This window comes from Mesoplodon bidens, assembly GCF_964165515.1.
Source record: "Mesoplodon bidens genome assembly, chromosome: 12".
Lineage (NCBI taxonomy): Eukaryota > Metazoa > Chordata > Mammalia > Artiodactyla > Ziphiidae > Mesoplodon > Mesoplodon bidens.
The window spans coordinates 46,700,148-46,721,349 of record NC_138168.1 but is presented as its reverse complement, the minus strand read 5'-3'; the positions used below and the strand labels follow the sequence as shown (position 1 = coordinate 46,721,349).

Sequence of the window (21,202 nt, the reverse complement as noted above, 5' to 3'; positions counted from 1 at the left end):
GCTTTGGGCTTAGCTGCTAATTTTTCAGAATTAAAAATAATTTCTTATAGTTCTACCAGAAGTAACCATGTATTTGTTGTCTCTTCATCTCATTCCTGAAGTAGACTTAATACTGAGTTATCTACTCAAGTGATTAATTTTTATTAACTGCAGTTGGAAATCTGACAGAGGTTGTCCCTCAGCTCCTGGATCAGCTTCGCACAGTAGAGCAGAAGCGGCCTGCAAGCAATGTTTCTGCCAGTATCCAGAGGATCCGAGAGCTCATTGCTCAGACCAGAAGTGTTGCCAGCAAGGTAACCAGTGAAAGGAGTCGTCATCAGTCACTGGGTGATAATGATAGCGTGAGGCTGAGCTCAGGCTCCTTGGGCAGCTTCCAGAGCTGGAAACTTTCTACTATATTATCCAACTTGGTCGTTCTCAGCTCCATGCGTTCATTGGAATCACGTGAGGAGCTTTGAAAACCAAACCAATTCCTGGTCCCAACCTCAAAGCAATACTCATGCTCTCTAGAGGAAGGGCTCAGAACCTGTATTTTTTTGAAGCTCGTCAGTGATTCTAATGTGTAACCAAGATTAAGAAGCACACATTTAACCTAGTCAACAAAGATCGTAGAGCAAAAGGAATCAAGGAAAGCCAACCCCACTAAAAGACTCAATTTTATTATTATTATTATTATTATTCATTATCCTAACAGCTGTCTTTGTGCAGTTACTATATGGAATAATCTTGCTCGTCTACCTCTTCAAAGAATTCTCTAGTGCAACATAGATGATACGAAGCTTTTACTGACCTCTCTACAGGCTTAACACATAGCAGCTAAACTGAACAATTTCAACAAAGACCCCATCCTGAGATGCTATACAGAAGCAACACAACACCATAACTAGTGCCGGCATTGATGGGAAATATCCTGACACAGCAATTAACATTTTCAGTGTGGCAAAACGTGGCTTGTTCTTGGCCCCCTTTCTAATTTGTTTTTTATTAATTTGTAGACCAGCATTATTTTTTACAACCAAATTATATGGTTTTATTTTTTCAATTGAGAGTCAGCCTGAACAGACTGTTGGTCCTAATTACTGACAGAATTAAGAACTGGAAATCAACTATTTTGTAATGAAGGAAATTATTATTGGTAAATATACCCAACTTTTTTTTTTTTTGCGGTATGCGGGCCTCTCACTGTTGTGGCCTCTCCCGTTGCGGAGCAGTCTCCAGACGCACAGGCTCAGCGGCCATGGCTCACGGGCCCAGCCGCTCCATGGCATGTGGGATCCTCTCGGACCGGGGCACGAACCCGTGTCCCCTGCATCGGCAGGCGGACTCTCAACCACTGTGCCACCAGGGAAACCCCCAACTTTTAAAAGATATATGAGAATTGGTCCCACACCACAAATCACCTTTTTTAGATACCTTGAAGAACATTTCAAAAAAGATTTATTGTCAAGAAATGGCATTTCCAATGCTAGGTTTCTGTGAATGCCTTCTGGTAGCTTTATTTCTTTGGGGTAGAATTTGGGGGCCTTAATCACCTGAAACCATTTTCTGAAGAGAGTCTTGGCCATGCCTTTGGGGCCCACACAGCTCCCCAAAGGGAGATGCTTCCTATGCATATATACATCTTTTTCAAACTCTCACTTTTTACAAAGGAACTTTAATCCCATACACTGCTTGATTGTTCATTAAGATTTATTGTCCTTTACTCAACTGGCAACATAGGACAGCTGCACTCAGAAATATAATCTTGAACTCACTGACCATCAGTATTAATCAAATTAATATTAGTCAATTATGTAATACATCTACTTATTCATAAATATTTGCATAAATGACATGAATATACACAGTCCATCTACTTATTAATACTCTGAAAATCACCTCGAATCAGACCAGTTCAGCACATTATATTGGGCCTCTTAGAAATGTATTTACTAAATCCTGCTTTGTTGTGATGCCTTTCTAAGGATCATTGTAAGAAACATCTTAATGAACTCATCACTACAGTTATTATAATGATAAAGCCAGGCACTGGAAAACACTTTATAGTTATCATCTTGTTTCATTCTCATAACAAATTTATTGTCCTCGTTTTACAGATGAGAAAACTACAGGTTAAGTGATTTGCTCATGGTTCCATAGCTAGTAAGTGGCAGAGCCAGGTTTTAAGACCCCATCTAAGACTTCAGAGCTGGCCTCTAGACGCTTCCCAACTGTCCAGACATGGTCAGGGATATTGCTCACAGCCTCACCCCATGCTGCTCTTTTGAAGACCCTAGGGAAAAGGTCCTAGCTATATTAGTACCCAAGATTAGTTATTATTCTCCTGATCAATTAGTTGTTAATTTTATGGGCCTTGTGAATGGTATAACTGACCAAGTATCCCTTCAAGCTGTTTAGTTCACCTTAACCAAATATGTAGTCCATTGTGGAATGCATATTTATCTTCATTCTTAGACCTACTTTGTCACCTTTTTGTTCTGCTTTCTTTCACCTCACTTTAAATTTAAACTATATTATCTTCCTTAAATCCTTTCTCCAAAAAGTTGAGGACATAAGTAAACAAAAGCTTGGAGGTCATGGGTAAAGCTCAGAGACCTCATAAGGAATGAGGGAAGCCCATTGAGAACCATGGGAAAGCACTATGCCCATTTCTGCGGGGCACTTGTAATGGAATAATTTTGTAACTCCAGATCCAGGTCTCCATGATGTTTGATGGTCAGTCGTCAGTCGAAGTGCATCCCAAAGCCAGAATTGATGACTTAAAGACCTTTACGTCCCTGAGCCTGTACATGAAGCCTCCTCCTGTGAAGCAACCAGAGCTGAGTGGGACTGCAGATCAGTTCGTCCTATACCTTGGAAGCAAAAACGTAAGAGCACGTGGTTGTAAATGATGGAATAATGTTGAAAGGAAAGATAAGTGCTTTTTCTCTTGCCTTAAAACAAAGCTATCTGTGCAAATAAACAAAATTTCCATTCTAGCACCTCAAAAGGTATAGACCATTTTAAGGCCAAGACTAAAGTAGTGACTTTGGGACAAGTAATTCCTTCTCTGTGTGGGATATTTCTGTGCTTTCTTCATATCGGCCTCACACTGCTAACTCTGAGGAGTCTGAATGCAGCATTTCAAAGACACCCAGAGTACAGAGGCCTATTATGTTTAATGCTGAACCCTGCTTTGAAGGTGCATAGCAATCGGTATTGCCAGGCTGCATTATATCCCCAGATTAACCAAACAAGGTTAGCACACTCCTGGCAGCCATCAAATGTCCACAAGCCCACAGTTGCTTGCCTTCCTGCCCAAGGTATATTTGGACAGGCATGGAGGGATCGGGGGGAGAGGCAGCACACTGATGCAGCCCCAGGGAGGCTGCAAAGGACGAGGCGCTGCCCAGTCTAACAGGCACTTTGGTAATAATTCAAGCCAGACATGCCTTATATACAGCCAAGCATCTGGATTGCTAATTGTCTTTTAAAGAAATGAGAACGAAAGATGATATTCATTCATATGGATTTTACTTAAGAGACTTCTTGACATTTCAGGCCAAAAAAGAGTACATGGGTCTTGCAATCAAAAATGATAACCTGGTGTACGTTTATAATTTGGGAACTAAGGATGTAGAGATTCCCCTGGACTCCAAGCCTGTCAGTTCCTGGCCCGCTTACTTCAGCATTGTCAAGATGGAAAGGTAAAGTGAATCCGTGACACAGGGCTCATCTGCACATTTCATTAAAAATCTATTGAATGCACTCACACGTGCACACACACACACACACACACACACACACACAGTCTTTCTATGGATGTTGCTCCTCTTTCTCCCATTATTCCTGTATTCCTTCACAGATACCTTAGTGGAAAATAAAAAATTAGAAAGAATAGTCATCACTTCTAAAGAGCAATCTGATTTTTAGATTTTATTAATCTGGCCAATCCATGAATTGATTTCAAGATGGAATGTCTTTTTTCCCCTTCCCTTTGATTGTTGACATTCTATAAATGCCTATGAAAGTGACAAAATCAAATCACCAATTCTGTGATGAAGGGACATTCACATTTTGACATTTTAAAAAAAACATATTTTCTACAAATTATCTGGCTAATAAAGAGTGAAAATTCTTTATCTGAACAGGGTAGGAAAACACGGAAAGGTGTTTTTAACAGTCCCAAGTCTAAGTAGCACCGCAGAGGAAAAGTTTATTAAAAAGGGGGAATTTGCGGGAGATGACTCCTTGTTGGATCTGGATCCTGAGGACACTGTGTTTTATGTTGGTGGCGTGCCTTCAAACTTCAAGGTGAGCTATCCAGCTATATTTTGACTTATTGCAAATCTATAGTGATTGTTTTTAGAAGTCCATAAAGCCTACAGTGATTCGGGGCTTGGATGGAAACCTTAATATCTTTAAAAAAAGAGTTTAGCTCAGTGAGCGGTAGAATTCTGAATTAGGATCTATAAATCTGCTGCTTAAATCTGGTCTGTGCTACCCATATTTTCATAGTGTCACATACTTTCAAGCTATATCTAACACTTGAATATCAATTTATTTCATTCTGATACACGCATATGTAATTAATTACCCCCACCTACTGCAGGAATGTCTGTACCTTGTGGGTTTATAGCTAGTCTTCAGGTTCACAGAGGACAGTTTCAAAAACTCAGTTATCTCAGCTAATATACAGGCATGAAATGAAATACCTAGGATGAGGGAGGGGGTGGGGTCTAGGAGGGGAGATGAGACCTGTTGAAGGACAGATACAGGAAAGGCGCAGGAAGACAGGGAGTTGATCTAGGATTTCAGTTGCAGAACTACTACTCACTAGTGAGAGGCACATTATTGAACCTCTCTGAGAATTACTTTCCCTCTCTATATGTGAGGACAGGAATACCTACCTCACAGAGCTGGTGTAAGGATTGACTTTGGTCATGAATCCACAGTCAGGTGTGTGACTGGCACATAGTATATGCTCAATAAACCCCACCCTCTCTGCTAAGATACGGACAACTGAAAAATCATTGTTATTCTAAATGGTTTAGCATAGAACAGACACAGACTCAGGTCTAGAAAGATATTTCTATCAGTGGGAAGGTCCCCTTGACCTACTGTTGTCTCACTGCCTGATCTGTGTGGACTGGATGAGATGTGGTCATGGCACAGTTGACTTCACCTTGTTTCACAGCTCCCTGCCAGCTTAAACCTGCCTGGCTTCGTTGGCTGCCTGGAATTGGCCACTTTGAACAATGATGTGATCAGCTTGTACAACTTTAAGCACATCTATAATATGGATCCCTCCAAATCAGTGCCCTGTGCCAGGTAAGAAAGTGTTAAGAGTACTAAAAATTTGATAGCCATGCAAGAGCTGCAGATGAGACAAGTGTGGGTAAATATTCAGGTTTTCAATCTTTTTTGGGGGGGAAACCAGTTTTGAAACTGCATAATAGTCATGCCTGCACACAACTTTTCAGTTCTTCTCTACCATAATGAGCATGCACTATTACTAAAAGTGTTAAACTACTTGTTTGCAGCTTTGGTTTCAGATTCCAGAGACTGGGGTCTCACTGGAACCTTCTGTTATCTTAGCACATAGGGTAGAGAAAAAAAAATCCATTACAAACAATTTGTTTAAATGCTTCTTTGTGTCTCCCATGCAGACATCAGGACTTCATTTAAATGCTATTAAGGCCCATGAAAAATGTCGTGAGAATGGGTTAAAAGGGCCTCACTTGAAGAGCATAACAGAAGCTGTCATATTCATATGATTCTTGTATTTTTATTTCAGAGATAAACTGGCCTTTACTCAGAGTCGGGCTGCCAGCTATTTCTTCGATGGTTCTAGTTATGCCGTGGTGAGGGATATCACAAGGAGAGGGAAATTCGGTCAGGTGACTCGCTTTGACATAGAAGTTAGAACACCAGCTGACAACGGCCTTGTGCTCCTGATGGTCAATGGAGTGAGTAAAAATAAAAATCCTACATCTTCTCCCTTAGTGCCTTTACTTTCTGCCATGCATGTTTCTAGGAACCTTCCCAGGTTGAGTGTGTCATGCCATCAAACTGAAGTTTTAGCTTAGAAAGCAAAATTGGGTTTTTTTCCTTCAGGGAAACGATGTCAGCAGTAAGTAAAAGCAGCCATGAGATGCATTTCCCTACAGTACGTTTTTGGATGTATATTAAATATAACCCCTATAATAAACTAAGGGAACTTTAAGGAAAATCAGCACCAAGATCTAGGCGAGCATGTGTCTACAGAAATTTAGCACTGACTTTTTAAATCATATGCCCTAATCAGTTAAAAAGAAGTTTGCATGCTTAATATGTGTGTGTGTGTGTGTGTGTATATATATATATATACACACACATACATCTATTTATTAATGATATACATATACTACATATGAAAATAATATTCAAAACTAGGAAAAGGATAATTTATATAAATACTGAATAAAAATAAATACAATTTTAAAATAAAGATGAAGTAAAATTAATTTTATTTTGCTAATGATACAAGAATTATTAATGGCAGTGTTAGTGAGAACAGTGTAATTAAACATGCTTAAGTATTTTTGAAAGTCTCATTAAACGCATTGTGATACAAGTTTTGTCCTGAGTCCAGTTTATTTCAATACTAAGTTTTATTGGCTATCATAACTAGACAAGATACCTCCTATAAATAAAAATGTAGGAAATATATGATTGGCTGTGCTTACTAAATCATGGTACGGCTATTCAGTCTCATTCACCAACTGGCAAAAGTTGTCTTTGAAATTCAGCTGGCACATTTTCATCTTTCCTGATGTCAGTTCTTGCAAGGTAATCAGATATCGTATCATTTTGTAAACTTTAACAAAGGAATTCAAGACTGTTAAAAATCTTCATTTGAAAGACTTTTAAACAGGTTAGAAATTTCTTGCTGATATGGATGTAGTTGTGATTTTTATTTCATAATAAGAATATCATGAGACTTCTTTAGTCTTCAGTTTCAATAATAAAGAATACAGTGTTATTTCTCAAATTCAGCTAAACCTTCTCTTTCATAATAGGAGACGCTCACGTCTTATAACCTTTTTTCTTCTCCACAGAGTATGTTTTTCAGCCTGGAAATACACAATGGTTACCTACACGTGTCCTATGACTTTGGGTTTAGCAACGGCCCTGTGCATCTTGAAGACACAATGAAGAAAGCTCAAATTAATGATGCAAAATACCATGAGGTACTGATCGTTGCAGTTTGAGTATTTTGTTTTGTTTTATTTGTGTTTAGATCTACTGATCTAATCAGATGGTCAAATGAGATAGGTGAGAAAGTAATTAAACTGAACACCTTCACATATAAAAACCAAGTGAAAGGCCCTCACCTACTCAACTCCAGGATAACATTTGCTTTAAAAGAATGGATATTTTATCATATTGGAGTTGTTTTTTTTAAAAATAAATTTATTTATTTATTTATTTATTTATTTTTGGCTGTGTTGGGTCTTCTTTGCTGTGCACAGGCTTTCTCTAGTTGCCATGAGCGAGGGCTGCTCTTCATTGAGGTGTGCAGGTTTCTCATTGCGGTGGCTTCTCTTGTTGCACAGCACAGCCTTCTATGTGCGTGGGCTTCAATAGTTGTGGCACGCAGGCTCAGTAGTTGTGGCACACGGGCTTAGTAGCTCTGTGGCATGTGGAATCTTCCCAGACCAGGGATCGAACCCATGTCCCCTGCATTGGCAGGCGGATTCTTAACCACTGTGCTACAAGGGAAGTCCCATATGGGAGTTTCTAATAAAAGAGTGAAGATTCATTTTAATTGCTTCATTGATCAAAAGACTCCCATTAATACTCTATCTCTTGATTATGATGGCACTTCTGTACATTTGTTGAAAATGAGAGTGTAGATACACAGCCATTTTTTTGCTTTTTCCTTGAGTCCCATTAAATGTAAAAAGAGTAGATATAAGTAAATAATTTCCTTTTAAACCATTTATCCAAAACTTAGAAAATACTGACACAGATTTTCATATAAAGAAAACCCACAAAGAATGCTCTTTAGTCCTGAAACAGACGTGAAGTATACTGATAATATATTTCATCTATTTTCACTAACAACTACTTTAAATCTACACTTTAATAAAATATATAAAAGGCATAATATCTTTTAAGTTGAACTGAAATGCAGAGAGTAGAGGCTATATTTCTCTTTTCAGTTCAAAGTCCATAGCCTTCATGAGCATGGTTTACAAAGAATATTTTAACTATTTCTCTGACTGGCACTTTCCCACATTCATTAAAACATCTCACTACACCACCAAAAAATGACACCCGGCAGCATTCAGTCCAGGGTCCAGAAGGTAACTGTTTATAATTTTTTTCCTGAATCCCCTCAAAGGGGCAAAATAAAACGGTTGGTCTCATAGCAAAATTTTTCTTGGGCTAGCTCTGTCTCCGTATGGAAACCCTTCTCCAGCAAATATGAACTTCTGGTTATGTAAGTAAGAGTTTTCATGTCTGTAAGTAAGAAAGAAAGATCTTATTTCCCGCTTTGTGAACAAACAAGCATAAGAACATGGAGGCCCAGCTCTTACAACCAGAATAATTAAAATATATATCAGTCTTCAAAAAGGTGATTGTTAAGCAGTGATCAACTTACTATGCATTATTTCTCCCAGATCTCAATCATTTACCACAATGATAAGAAAATGATTTTGGTAGTTGACAGACGACATGTCAAGAGCATGGACAATGAAAAGATGAAAGTACCTTTTACAGACATATACATTGGAGGAGCTCCCCCAGAAATCTTAGAATCAAGGTAAGCTTTTTTGTTGTTGTTAAGCTGCTTGTTCCTAACAAAGCTGCTTGTTCCTAACGAAGCACTGGGCTGAGGATTCAACATCCAGGAAAGGTGTTTGAGCATTCCCACCTACTACTTTTGTACACGTTTACAGAAGCACACACACAGTCATTCACCCATGGGCCCTGTGCAGCTAGTCCCCATGACCCCCTTAAATTGTCCTCTAGTAGATGTGATCTACAGATTTCTTTAATTATTTATTACTCTTAGAACATAGTCTAATGCAATATTTCTTATCCACAAGAGGAAAGGTGGAGCATGTGTATTATGTGAAAACAAAGAAGCGTTGTGTTCATTTACTTTTGTTTTAGTATTAATTTAGACTTATATGAACTCTCAAATAGCATCTTAGGGTAAACAAAAATTTTAAGCCTGTGGGGGTTGTGAATTAAGTATAATGAAACATTAATATATTCAGAAATTCAGCTGTCTCTTATTACCATCGGTTCATAGCATCAGAGACTCTTAAAACTAAGAGACAACTTTAGGATATTCCAGTCCAGTCACTCTCAACCCTGCTTCACATTAGAATAACCTAGAGAACTTTTATGAACATCATTACCCATGACCATTCTCCAGAAATTCTAATTGTTCTGGGATGAGGCCCCAACCATAAGCTTCCTTTCCAAACTAAATATCCTCTTCAATTCCTTCAGCCATGCCACATGGGATATTTAACCATTATGGCTGCTGTATGTGCACCTCAGTCTGTCAATTAGCATGGTCATGCAGGTATGATCTTGTCAGAGCAGAGTACAGTGGGACTGTTACCCCTTAACTTGGCCAGTGTTCACCTAAAATACATGGAAGTCATTGTAACTTGCTCAAAATTAACTTCATATTCATACAATATCCAATAATATGTTCTTGGGCACTTCCTATCTATTAGCCATAATGATGGGTGCTAGGATTACAGTTTTGAGCAAAATGTCATCCTTGATCTTAAAGATAAAGGATTTCTCACTTTCCTATTGCTCCAGAGGCCCAACGTTCACTAAAAACTTCTCTAGCCTTAGTTGATTAGTGTGTTGCAGATACATTAAGGACAAGTAAATGAGTTCATGACCCAAGTGGATTAGTGGAAGACTGAAGACCCGGGTTCAAATCCTAACTTACCACTTGTGACATTAAAAAAAATTACTTAATATTTCTCAGTTTCACTTTATAGGTAAACCACGTGAAACTGCCAATTTTTTTTTTTTTTTTTTTTTTTTTTTTTGCGGTATGCGGGCCTCTCACTGTTGTGGCCTCTCCCGTTGCGGAGCACAGGCTCCGGATGCGCAGGCCCAGCGGCCATGGCTCACGGGCCCAGCCGCTCCGCGGCATATGGGATCCTCCCAGACCGGGACACGAACCTGTATCCCCTGCATCGGCAGGCGGACTCTCAACCACTGCGCCACCAGGGAGGCCCGAAACTGCCAATTTTTGACCCATACATATGTCAGTTCATTATGGTTCAACCTATTAATCATCTGTAAAAGGGAAATAATAGCATCACCATCTATATCACTGAATTGTTATACAGATAAAATGAGCTAATGTAAGTTAAAGGATCTTGAAAATTATAAAGAAGTAAACAAATGGGCTTCGTGCAGAATAAAGCTGTTCTGTATGCAAAGATTAGACATTACTGTATGCTTATGAAAGAAGGCATGAGAATATGAATAATTATAAAGCTATTAAAAAGAGCTACAAATAAAATCAAATTTTTATATCCTACATATGTAGGGTAACATCATCATCACCACCACTACCATCATCATCATGGCTATATCAGTAAAGACTAATTTTCTTTTACAGGACCCTAAGAGTACACCTTCCCCTGGATATCAATTTCAGAGGATGCATGAAGGGTTTCCAGTTCCAAAAGAAGGATTTCAATTTATTAGAACAGACAGAAACCCTGGGAGTTGGTTATGGATGCCCAGAAGACTCTCTTGTAAGTACACAATCACAAGGTTTTTAATAAATAGACAAGAAACTTACCACTCTTAAAAGCTGAAAAAGCTCTTTTCTGTGTGATTCTGTGTATACCTTGGGCTCTTTTCTGCCACCAGTGGAAAGAAGAATCATTAAGCTGAAAAGGCTTGTGGGGATCCTCTGTGACTTCACTTTTCAACGGTTGCTTCATTTTTCAACGGTTGGGGCTAGCAAAGCCCAGAGAGGCTGCGTGAGCATCTTCACTCACTCTTGGTGGAGGAAGTAGGAAAGCTGAAACCCCGTCTTTTAGAGGCATACAGAAGGAAGGCTAGCATGCCTGAATTCCAGTATAAGCCAGAAATTAAAACATAACTATTAACGTAGGAACTAGCACATAAGACCTTTGGTATGTAAGAAATGGACATTTTAAGCTTTTGATAATTATCCAAACACTGTATTCCTGCTTTCTTTGGCACACAGATATCTCGCAGAGCATATTTCAATGGACAGAGTTTCATTGCTTCAATTCAGAAAATATCTTTTTTCGATGGCTTTGAGGGAGGTTTTAATTTCCGAACATTACAGCCAAATGGGTTACTATTCTATTATGCTTCAGGGGTAAGTATTTGTTTTTCCCTGTGGAAGCTTCTTTGTGGTAATTGTTTTGTCTGTTAAAAATACTTTTAAGCACCTTAAAAGTGATTTTCAATTCAGATTAATTTTGACTCGTGTACACACACAAATGTCTCATTTCAGACACTTTGTCAAATATTATATATATTGTATATGAGGAGTTTTTAACCTGGGCTTCATAGAGCTGCCTCTCAGGGGTTCATGGAAAGAATTCAGTGGGTCTGTGAACTAGGTGAGAAAAAATTACAACTTTATTTTCTCTAACTAAAATTTAGCATTTTCTTCAATTGTGAATGTTGGCAACAAACCACAGTAATATTAGCAGTACCTGTCACTTTGTCATTAATAGAAATCACAGGTATTTTTCATTGCACATTATAGTAGTCACAGGTATCTCAAAATATTTTTGCTCATTGCTACTTCTAAATTGCAGTAGTTATTAGATCTGCTAATAGATTATATTATTTAGTGCCTTAATGTAGAAGTATATATATAACTATAATCACATATTTATTGTTTCAATATTTTGAAACTGTATTTCAGTGTAATTGGTTTCCTTTGTATTCCTACATATTTTGTTCAGTGATTTTAAAATATTTTATGAAGGGGTCCATATGTATCACCAAACTGCCAAAAGAGTGCATAGCACAAAAAATGTTAAGAACCTCTGTGTATATATACAAACTCATGTGTGATTCAGTTTGTGAAATAGTTCTTGAAATTGGTATAGAACACTGTAGCTCAGCTTATAAAGATATATACTGTGTTGAAAATAAAATAGGTTTGTAAATGTTTGGTGATCTAACTGACTTATCTCTGAAAAGGTCATCACCAATATATACACTGATGGACCAGGTCATAATATGATTTATAAAAGCAGCTTTTACTTTTCATTCTTATTACCTTGTATCTGTCACATTTATATCCAATTTAAATCAGTAGCATCTGTGAGAATTTACCCAAAACACTTTATAGGACCTCTGCCACCAAACCTGCCTCAGATTACCATGGTTAGTTAAATAATACCTTTTGTCCACAAAAAGTAGTTATGTTGAGGGCTAACTGTAGAGGCTGATGCCCACATAGGGAAGAGAAGGGAGATTATCATTTTGCCAATATTTTAAGACAAGCAATAAGCAAATTCAGAAAAAGATGTTAACTTCTGCTATTTTAAAATTTTTCTGCCCCTGTAGATGAAAAGTGAAACATTTTAAAAAGCCACATTAGCAAATTAACCCATGCCTGGTCATCTAGCTACATCCCCAAGGAAATTCAAATATTGCCTTTTCAAAAGTGAGACTGATGACAGAATAGGAATGCCTGAGTTAAGAAAGTAACTGATGCTGGGATGACAACTACTTAGCATGACAAAATCACCTGAAATTTTCAGTTCAAAATACAGGAAATTCCTCTTTCCATTGAAATGTATCTGATTTTATAGGTAACACCAATACAAGCAATAGAGTATTTTGTTGTTGTTGTTCATAGAAATTATTTTTCAAGCAAATTTCCCACATGATGGGTGTTCCTTTAAACAATCCCATTAAGTAAGTGTTGAAAACGTGTCCATCTTTTGGATACCTGGCCTCCCTAGTTAAAAAACCTGTGCTTGCATTTCAGTCAGACGTGTTCTCCATTTCATTGAAGAATGGCACTGTGATCATGGATGTAAAGGGAATCAAGGTGCAGTCAGCAGATAAGCAGTATAATGACGGGCTGTCCCACTTCATCATTACCTCTGTCTCCCCTGCAAGGTACAGCTCCTCACTTTAATTTCTTTCCACCAGATGGCTTTATCTGTAGGGCATGATTCCATCCAGTGACCACTGTGAATAATAGGCTATAATATTACTTTTATAGTGTTTAAAAAAATGATAGAAGGAACCACTTACCTTCTTTTAAAAAACTGATATTAATTTTTAAGACATGCCAAATAAATCACTATAAAATTAACTAACAGGTTTGTAAAGTTTTTTTCCCAGTGAAACCATAAGCTATAATCTCCTGAGGGAAGTACCTGCACATAGCACTTACTAAATGGAGTGCAGTGTTTTGCACATAGAAGGAGCTCAGCAAATAATTGGTTTCATTAGGTTTTAATTAAACAATTGAGAATGTTGCATTTACGGCCACATTTTAAAAAGTCTAACTTTATCTTTAAAATATGTAATACTGAGTTTCTTTTTCATAAAAAGAAAGTCTTTCTGGAAAAAGAAAGAAATTTCTGTTATAGACTGCTGCTATTCTATGTCCACTTCTATGGAGCCCTCCCATTATAAAAAACATTAATAGGTCTTTTCAAGACACCATTTCCAATCACTATCAATGTGCTTTACAATGAAAATAGCTTCCCACAAGTGTGATTAAATGATCACCATGATTTATGTTCTGATTTTTCCACACCAAAAAAAAAAAAAAAAAAGTTGCCGATGACTAGGCATCTGAACTTGCTTCTATGGGTTTAAATTCTAGTCATAGTTTGGAGAGTCTTTTCTGCATATAGACATAGTCAGCCGTTTTATCCAGAGTCTCACGAAGAGTCTGGCAACTTGTTATCTTGTCATTAACCAGATGTTCCATTTCAATTCCATGAGAAAACCTGCAACCTGGAATGGAACTCGAGGTAAAATGTTAGCTGTGTAGTGTTTAAAGAGGCTTTTTCCTTACAGGTATGAATTGATCGTAGATAAAAGCAGACTTGGGAGTAAGAACCCTACCAAAGGGAAAGTGGAACAGACACAAGCAGATGAAAAGAAGTTCTACTTCGGTGGCTCACCCATCAGTCCCCAGTATGCTAATTTCACTGGCTGTATAAGTAATGCCTACTTTACCAGGTATAATATTTTTATTATTCATAAATCTGCATGATAAAGAAGATCAAGTCAATCATGAAAATATTTATGGTCTTAAAACTTAGAACTATGAAATATCAGAGGCATTAGAGGGTAGTAATCAAAAGCTTGCATGTGCTTGAGAAACTGACACACTTGGGTTTGTGTGTAGGTGTTTTGCCTTTTAATTTCGGTATGACATTGGCTAAGTAGGCCTTCGTTTCTTCACCTGCAAAATGCAGATAATAACAGGGCCTGCCTGGTAGACTTGTTGTGAGGATTAAATGAGATAATGTGCATAAAGCACCTGGCATACAGCAAACTATAAATATTAAATGCGATTATTTCTGTACTTATTATCAATGGTATAGTACAGAGCAACATAACCCAAATCATCCTCAAAGGTCTCAGAAAGTCTTTTTTAATTTAATGCATGACTTCCTTTTTTTCATCATTTTTCTTTTATTGAAATTTAGTTGACGTACAGTATTATGTTAATTTCAGGTGTACTACATAGTGATTTGATATTTGCATATGTTATGAAATGCTCACCAAGATAAGTCTGCTAACCATCTGTCCCCATACCATTATTACAGTATTATCGACTGTATCCCTTTTGCTGTTTGTTACACGCCTGGGGCTTATTTACGTTGTAAGAGGGGCTTGTACCTCTTAACCCTCTTCACCGGTTTTGCACCCCCACCTCCCCTTTGGCAGCCACCCATTTGCTGTCTGTATCTATGGCTCTGTTTCTGTTTTGTTGTCTGTTTTGGTTTTTAGATTCCACATATAAGTGAAGTCACGTAGTATCTGTCTTTCTCCATCTGACTTATTTCACTTAACATAATACCCTCTAGATCCATCCATGTCACACATGGCAAGATTTCATTTTTTGTGGCTGAATAATATTCCATATACATATATATACCACATCTTTATCCAGTCATCTATCAGTAGACACTTAGGTTGCTTCCATATTGTGGCTATTGTAAATAATGCTGCAGTGAACATAGGGGTACATATATCTTTTCAAATTAGTGTTTTTGTTCTCCTCTGTAAATACCCAGCAATGGAATTGCTGGATCATATGGCAGTTCTATTTTTAATGTTTTGGGGAACCTCCATACTACTTTCCATAGTGGCTGCACCAATTTATATTGAGGGTTAGCACATCCTCACTAACACTTGTTATATCTTGTCTTTTTTATGACAGGCATTCTGACAGGTGTGAGGTGGTATCTCTTTGTAGTTTTGATTTGCATTTCCCCGATGATTAGTGTTGTTAAGCATCTTTTCACATGTCTGTTGGCCATCTGTATGTCTTCTTTGGAGAAATGTCTACTTAGGCCCTCTGCCCCCTTTTTTAATCAAGTTGTTTGGTTTTTTTACATTGAATTGTATGAGTTCTTTGTGTATATTGTGTATTAACCCTTAATCAGATATATTGTTTGCAAATATCTTCTCCCATTCTGTAGGCTCCATTTTTGTTTTATACTTAACAAAGACAGTGAGGGCCCCCTGAGTACAAAAACATTCAAGGAAGGAATTTAATACAGATTAAGTAACACAGATGAGGTCCCCATCACCCAGAGCATGGTGAGGGAAAACATGTTCATCTGTCAGAATGTGCTGGTGCCAGGTACAAAGTTATTGGTTAATTGGTTAAATGATCATTTCAAGGGTTCTCATTAAGGTAGTGGTTGGTGGATAAAGGCCCATCATGTACATGTGCACACACACACATTTTAATTGCTAAAGTTCTTTGACTGCCATAGTTTCATCATGTAATTCTAAACATTTTTAAGGTTTTTCTTTCCTCTGTTACAAACACAGGTTGGATAGAGATGTGGAGGTCGAAGATTTCCAGCGGTATTCTGAAAAGGTCCATACTTCTCTTTATGAGTGTCCCATTGAGTCTTCGCCATTGTTTCTCCTTCACAAAAAAGGAAAAACTTCCTCAAAGCCTGAAACAAGTCAGAATAAAAAGGTAAAAGATAATGCCTTGCCAACTTCCTGATTGCCCTTGTATTCCACACACACAATTCTAGACACTGATGCTTTATAGAATTTACTCTTGTTTGCAACTGTGTACATGTGAAAGATACGATTCTTGTAGTATCTGATATTGCAGTTTACCAGATTTGTTGTATCATTTCTTGTTCCCAGAAAAACAGTTTGAATAAGCTTTTACTCATACTTCCAACTACTTTTCATTACAATAGTTAAAATTACTCTGTACTTTATAATATATATTATTTATTGTGCTAATTCTCTAGTATCATTTGCTTTCGCATAACGATCTCTGGTTTCTGTCACAGTCATGGAAATTATTAGTTTCTGATCTTACCCTGTTTTCCCCTCCTTTCTTGACCTTCATTTTAACCACTCACACAGTTGACCTGTGGCATCAACTAGGGCAGCTCCTTCATCAAATTCTTGAGTCCTAAATCGCGTTCACTGATGACTCTTCTTTCTCGTTCATTTACTCCTAGCATGTACATTATTTGCCTTCATTATTACAAGTGAAAATCTAATTCCTTCTCATTCTTTCAATCTAACCCTCCCTACTCCTTCCTGGTCCAATGTTAACAATGCACTCAGGTACCAGTGCTTCCATCCTGGTCCAAGCCATCATCATCTCCCATATGAATTACTGTAATAGCCTCCCAAGAAGACTCCCTGCATTTACCTTGTTGCCCAATAGTATGTTCTCAGCACAACAACCAGATCCTTTTAAACATGCCCTATCATGTTACTCCTCTGCCCAAAGTGGCCCCCCACTTCACTCAGAGTAAATGCTCAAGCTCCTACAATGTCATAAGAGGCCCTATATTTTCCAGACCTCTTTCCCTTGCTCACTCTTCTCCTCCCATTGGTCTCCTGGCTATTTCTAAAACAGGCCATGTACACTCCTGCCTAAGATCCTCACTTGAGCTTTCCTCTTGCCTGGACCACTCTTCCCCCAAATATCTGCATGGACAACTCCTTCGCCTTCTAGGACTGCCCAACTGTCATCTGCTTAGTGAGCCCTACCTTAACCCCTATTTTATTTTATTTGTTTTTTTTTAATTGAAGTATAGTTGCTGTATATTATATAAGTTACAGGTATAAATATAGTGACTCACAATTTTTAAAGGTTATACTCCATGTATAGTTGTTACAAAATATTGGCTATATTCCCCATGTTGTATAATATATCCATGTAGCCTATTTTATACCTCATAGTTTGTACCTCTTATTTCCCTACCCCTATATTTTCCCTCCACCTTTTCCTCCCGCTACTGGTAACCACTAGTTTGTTTTCTATGAGTCTGCTTCTTTTTTTGTTATATTCACTAGTTTGTTGTATTTTTTAGATTCCACATATAAGTGACATCATACAGTATTTGTCTTTCTCTGACTTATTTCACTTCGCATAATGCCTCCAAGTCCATCCATGTTGCTGCAGATGGCAAAATTTTGTTCTTTTTTATGGCTGATTAGTATTCCATTGTGTGTATATATACCACATCTTTTTATCTGTTCATCTGTTGATGGCCATTTAGGTTGCTTCCATATCTTGGCAATTGTAAACAATGCTGCTATGAACATTGGGGTGCATGTATCTTGTCAAATCAGAGTTTTTGTTTTTTCAGATATATGTCCAGTAGTGGAATTGCTGGGTCATATGGTAGTTCTATTTTTAGATTTTTGAGATACCTCCGTACTATTTTCCACAGTGGCTGTACCAATTTACATCCCCACCCACAGTGTAAGAGGGTTCCTTTTTCTCCACATCCTCACCAATTTGTGTTCTTTTTGATGATAGCGATTCTGACAGGTGTGAGGTGATATCTCACTGTGGTTTTGATTTGCATTTCCCTGATGATTAGTGATGTTAAGCATCTTTTCATGTGCCTGTTGGCTTTTGGCATTTCCTCTTTGGAAAGGTGTCTATTCAGGTCTTCTTCCTATTTTTTAATTGGGTTGTTTGTTTTTTCGATGTTGATGTATCTTAGCCCTTATTTTATACCCCAGCCCACCTCCTGCCTTCTACCACTACCACTGATCTTTTACCTTTTCCTAGCTGTTCTTTTTTCCATAGCACCTATCACATTTTAATTTATTATAGACTTTATTTATTATGGTTATTATGAGAGAGGCCTAATAGTTCATAAATGGAAAATGCACAAATAATATACTCTTTATAGAAAAAGGCAGAAAGCTGTCCTGCAGAGAAAAAGAGAATGAAAGCAAACACTGAGAAAAACAAAGCTGAGATACCAGAAACATCCAGAAAAGGAGTACCTGAATTCTTCCTAGCTTTCCAATTCCTGATTCTTGCCTGTGGTAGGACCCTCACTACACTTTCTTTTCTTGGATTGTGGAAGATACTCCTATATCCTTGTAACACATTTCCCTCTTTGTCTTAAGTAACTCAACCAGTTTGGCTATAATCTGAAACAAAAGAATCTTGCTAAATTGAAATTGGTACCACCAGTTGGATTGCAACTAATAGACCTTCAGAGAAAGAAATTACACTGGTAAAGTCAAGTCTAGTGGGGTTTAGTGGGAATCCACACACACGTACCCATTTTGGGATAGTAAACTGAGTCTCTGTGTTATATGGTAGCAGAGCAATTGATTAAATTATAACTTTTCTTTTTTATTGTTATTCAGAGCATATATCCACAGAGGATTTAGGGTATTTGGTTGCCATTTATAAATTTTATTAATTTTTGCAGCAGACAAGAGACAGGTCCTAGTCCACGTATTCCCACAGTGAAGCAGAGAAAGGCAAGGCTGGTCAATTGAGACTCGTGATCCAACAAGCCCTGCTTTGCTGAGCCCCTGTCGTCTAAGTTACTGTCACTCTCCTCTCACAGCTAAGTGGATACACTGGTTGAGAAAAAGTGAGATCCTCTCCACTGGGATGGAGAGAATGAAGAATGGCCAGAGTTGGGGAAAGTCCCCAACCCCCACCAATCTCTCACCCGCACCCTCCATGCCACGTGCACACCATTTCCAGCTTTGTTCCTCAATGAGACAAAGGTGATCAATCTCCCATTATAAGGGTTGTTACTCCACTGGGGTTGGAATACAGTGTGGAGTCAGGGGAAATTTCCCAAGATACATTAGAGGAAAAGAGTCTCCCCGAAGCCCCACTCCAGCCCGTTCTGCCCACCCGTAGCTTGAAGCTATGGCCGTTATTTATAGGTGAGAGCCTGGGCCAACCAAAAACACATTGGTGACTGGATGTACTTCCTCCATCCAAGAGAGAAGGCTTGCTTCTGTAGCAGTGAATCAGGTTCTGAGTCCTGACAACTATGTGAGGAAGGGAAGAAGGGATGGTAGAACCAGGTGGGCTTTTCTTTAGGACAGGTGAGTCTCCGAGCACCACTTCACTTTCTCCAATCTAACCACCACTGAGAGAGTTTCCAGTATAAGGACCCAACTTTAAGAGCCTCTGCCCTGAGAGCAGGGCACTGGCACAGCTGGTCTGCCCTTTAATTCATTCATCTGCCCTCTGCCCACCATACCTGTATTTTGAGGGTAATTCTGGGATTTGCCTGGAACACTGATTTTTTTTGGAGGTCTTATCTTTTGCCCATATGAGATTAAGAATTTTATTGTCAGTCTGTTCCAATCTGTATTATTATCTTCTGGAAATTCCACACTGCTTTGTTCGACTAGTAGAAAGCCTCATAGACTTCCAGGACTATTGTGGATTTATTTTTATGTGTATAGTTCTTCTGACATTTCAGTGGGAATTGGGGAGGAGAAAAACTAAATGTGTGCATTCATTCAACAATCTGAACCAGAAATTGTCTTTTCTCCTCTAATCCTGTGTCTCATCCTGACTCTTAGACTGTGTTCTCCAATTCTCCCTAGTGCCAAATATTTCCTCTCTCTCCACCCTTGCTTTGTTGCAGGATTTCTCCCCAAGTGGGTCAGATCAGGCCACTCCCTGCTTTTCAAACCTGAGTGTCTCCTCATCACCTAAAACACAAGACCCCATTCTTTACCAAGTCATCTAAGGTCCTTTCTGTCCAGCAACAACCTGTCTTCCAATTTGTTGTTTAAAAGCCTATTCTTCCAAATCAATTTTCAGTCCTTAAAAAACAGGAAGCATGTCTTACTCACCTTTCTGTTCCCCACCACACACTGCCCATGGAAGGCACGCAGAAACGTTGATTTCTTTCCCCTTCACTCCTACCTATTAGGTACTCAATAAACATTTGCTTGAATAAATGAGTAGATGAATGCTCAGATTTACTTGCATGTACTTTTGCCTCAGAAATTGACTAAATGACCATTAAATATTAGTCTGTAGTTTCACAATTCTAAATTTTAAAATCAGTAGTGTAATTTTAAGAGCACAAGATAGTTTTTAAAAATTGTTTTATATCCTGTCACATAGGTTTGCTACCTATCACCAAAAATATTCTTAAATATTTTGAAGATGTTACTAAGTTGTTAACTTTTTATACAGGATGTGTAAATAATAATATGTGTATTCAAGTGATATTGTTGCATATGATACGAGGATTTTATTGATTTGTCTCAGGGTTATTTTATTGCCAGCTTTTTCATTTTTCATCATTGATTAAGATGTGCATTTAGGACTTCCCTGGTGGTCCAGTGGTTAAGAATCCGTCTTGCAATGCAGCAGATGCTGGTTCGATCCCTGGTCGGGGAACTAAGATCCCACATGCCACGGGGCAACTAAGCCTGGGTGCCGCAACTACAGAGCCCATGTGCCACAACTAGAGAGAAGCCTGCACACTGCAATAAAGCAAAAAGGCCGTGCACTGCAATTAAGACCGCATGCAGCCAAAAAAAAAAAAAAAAAAAAAAAGATGTGCATTTAATTTAAATCACAGAGCACTTGTCTCTATAGCTTCACTATCACAGACTAGAATTTTGGATTTGTTAACATACTCTGTTGTTGTTTGTTGTTCTTACTGCTGCAGCTACTGCTGGCATTTGCTTATGGTGGTAGAGG

At 38.2% G+C, this 21,202-nt stretch overlaps 1 protein-coding gene across 3 annotated transcripts in view; it reads left to right on the top strand.

Moving 5' to 3' along the window:
* LAMA4 (laminin subunit alpha 4) overlaps positions 1 to 21,202 on the top strand; it is a 182,282-nt gene that overhangs the window by 148,198 nt on the left and 12,882 nt on the right. For all 3 annotated transcript variants that reach the window (XM_081251258.1, XM_081251257.1, XM_081251259.1), the window contains exons 19-31: positions 154 to 293; positions 2,691 to 2,867; positions 3,541 to 3,686; positions 4,131 to 4,293; positions 5,177 to 5,310; positions 5,777 to 5,948; positions 7,080 to 7,211; positions 8,649 to 8,791; positions 10,634 to 10,772; positions 11,234 to 11,371; positions 13,007 to 13,140; positions 14,056 to 14,220; positions 16,051 to 16,204. In XM_081251258.1, coding sequence (XP_081107384.1) covers positions 154 to 293; positions 2,691 to 2,867; positions 3,541 to 3,686; positions 4,131 to 4,293; positions 5,177 to 5,310; positions 5,777 to 5,948; positions 7,080 to 7,211; positions 8,649 to 8,791; positions 10,634 to 10,772; positions 11,234 to 11,371; positions 13,007 to 13,140; positions 14,056 to 14,220; positions 16,051 to 16,204 — 1,937 coding nt within the window. The remainder of the gene's footprint in view (positions 1 to 153; positions 294 to 2,690; positions 2,868 to 3,540; positions 3,687 to 4,130; positions 4,294 to 5,176; positions 5,311 to 5,776; positions 5,949 to 7,079; positions 7,212 to 8,648; positions 8,792 to 10,633; positions 10,773 to 11,233; positions 11,372 to 13,006; positions 13,141 to 14,055; positions 14,221 to 16,050; positions 16,205 to 21,202) is intronic.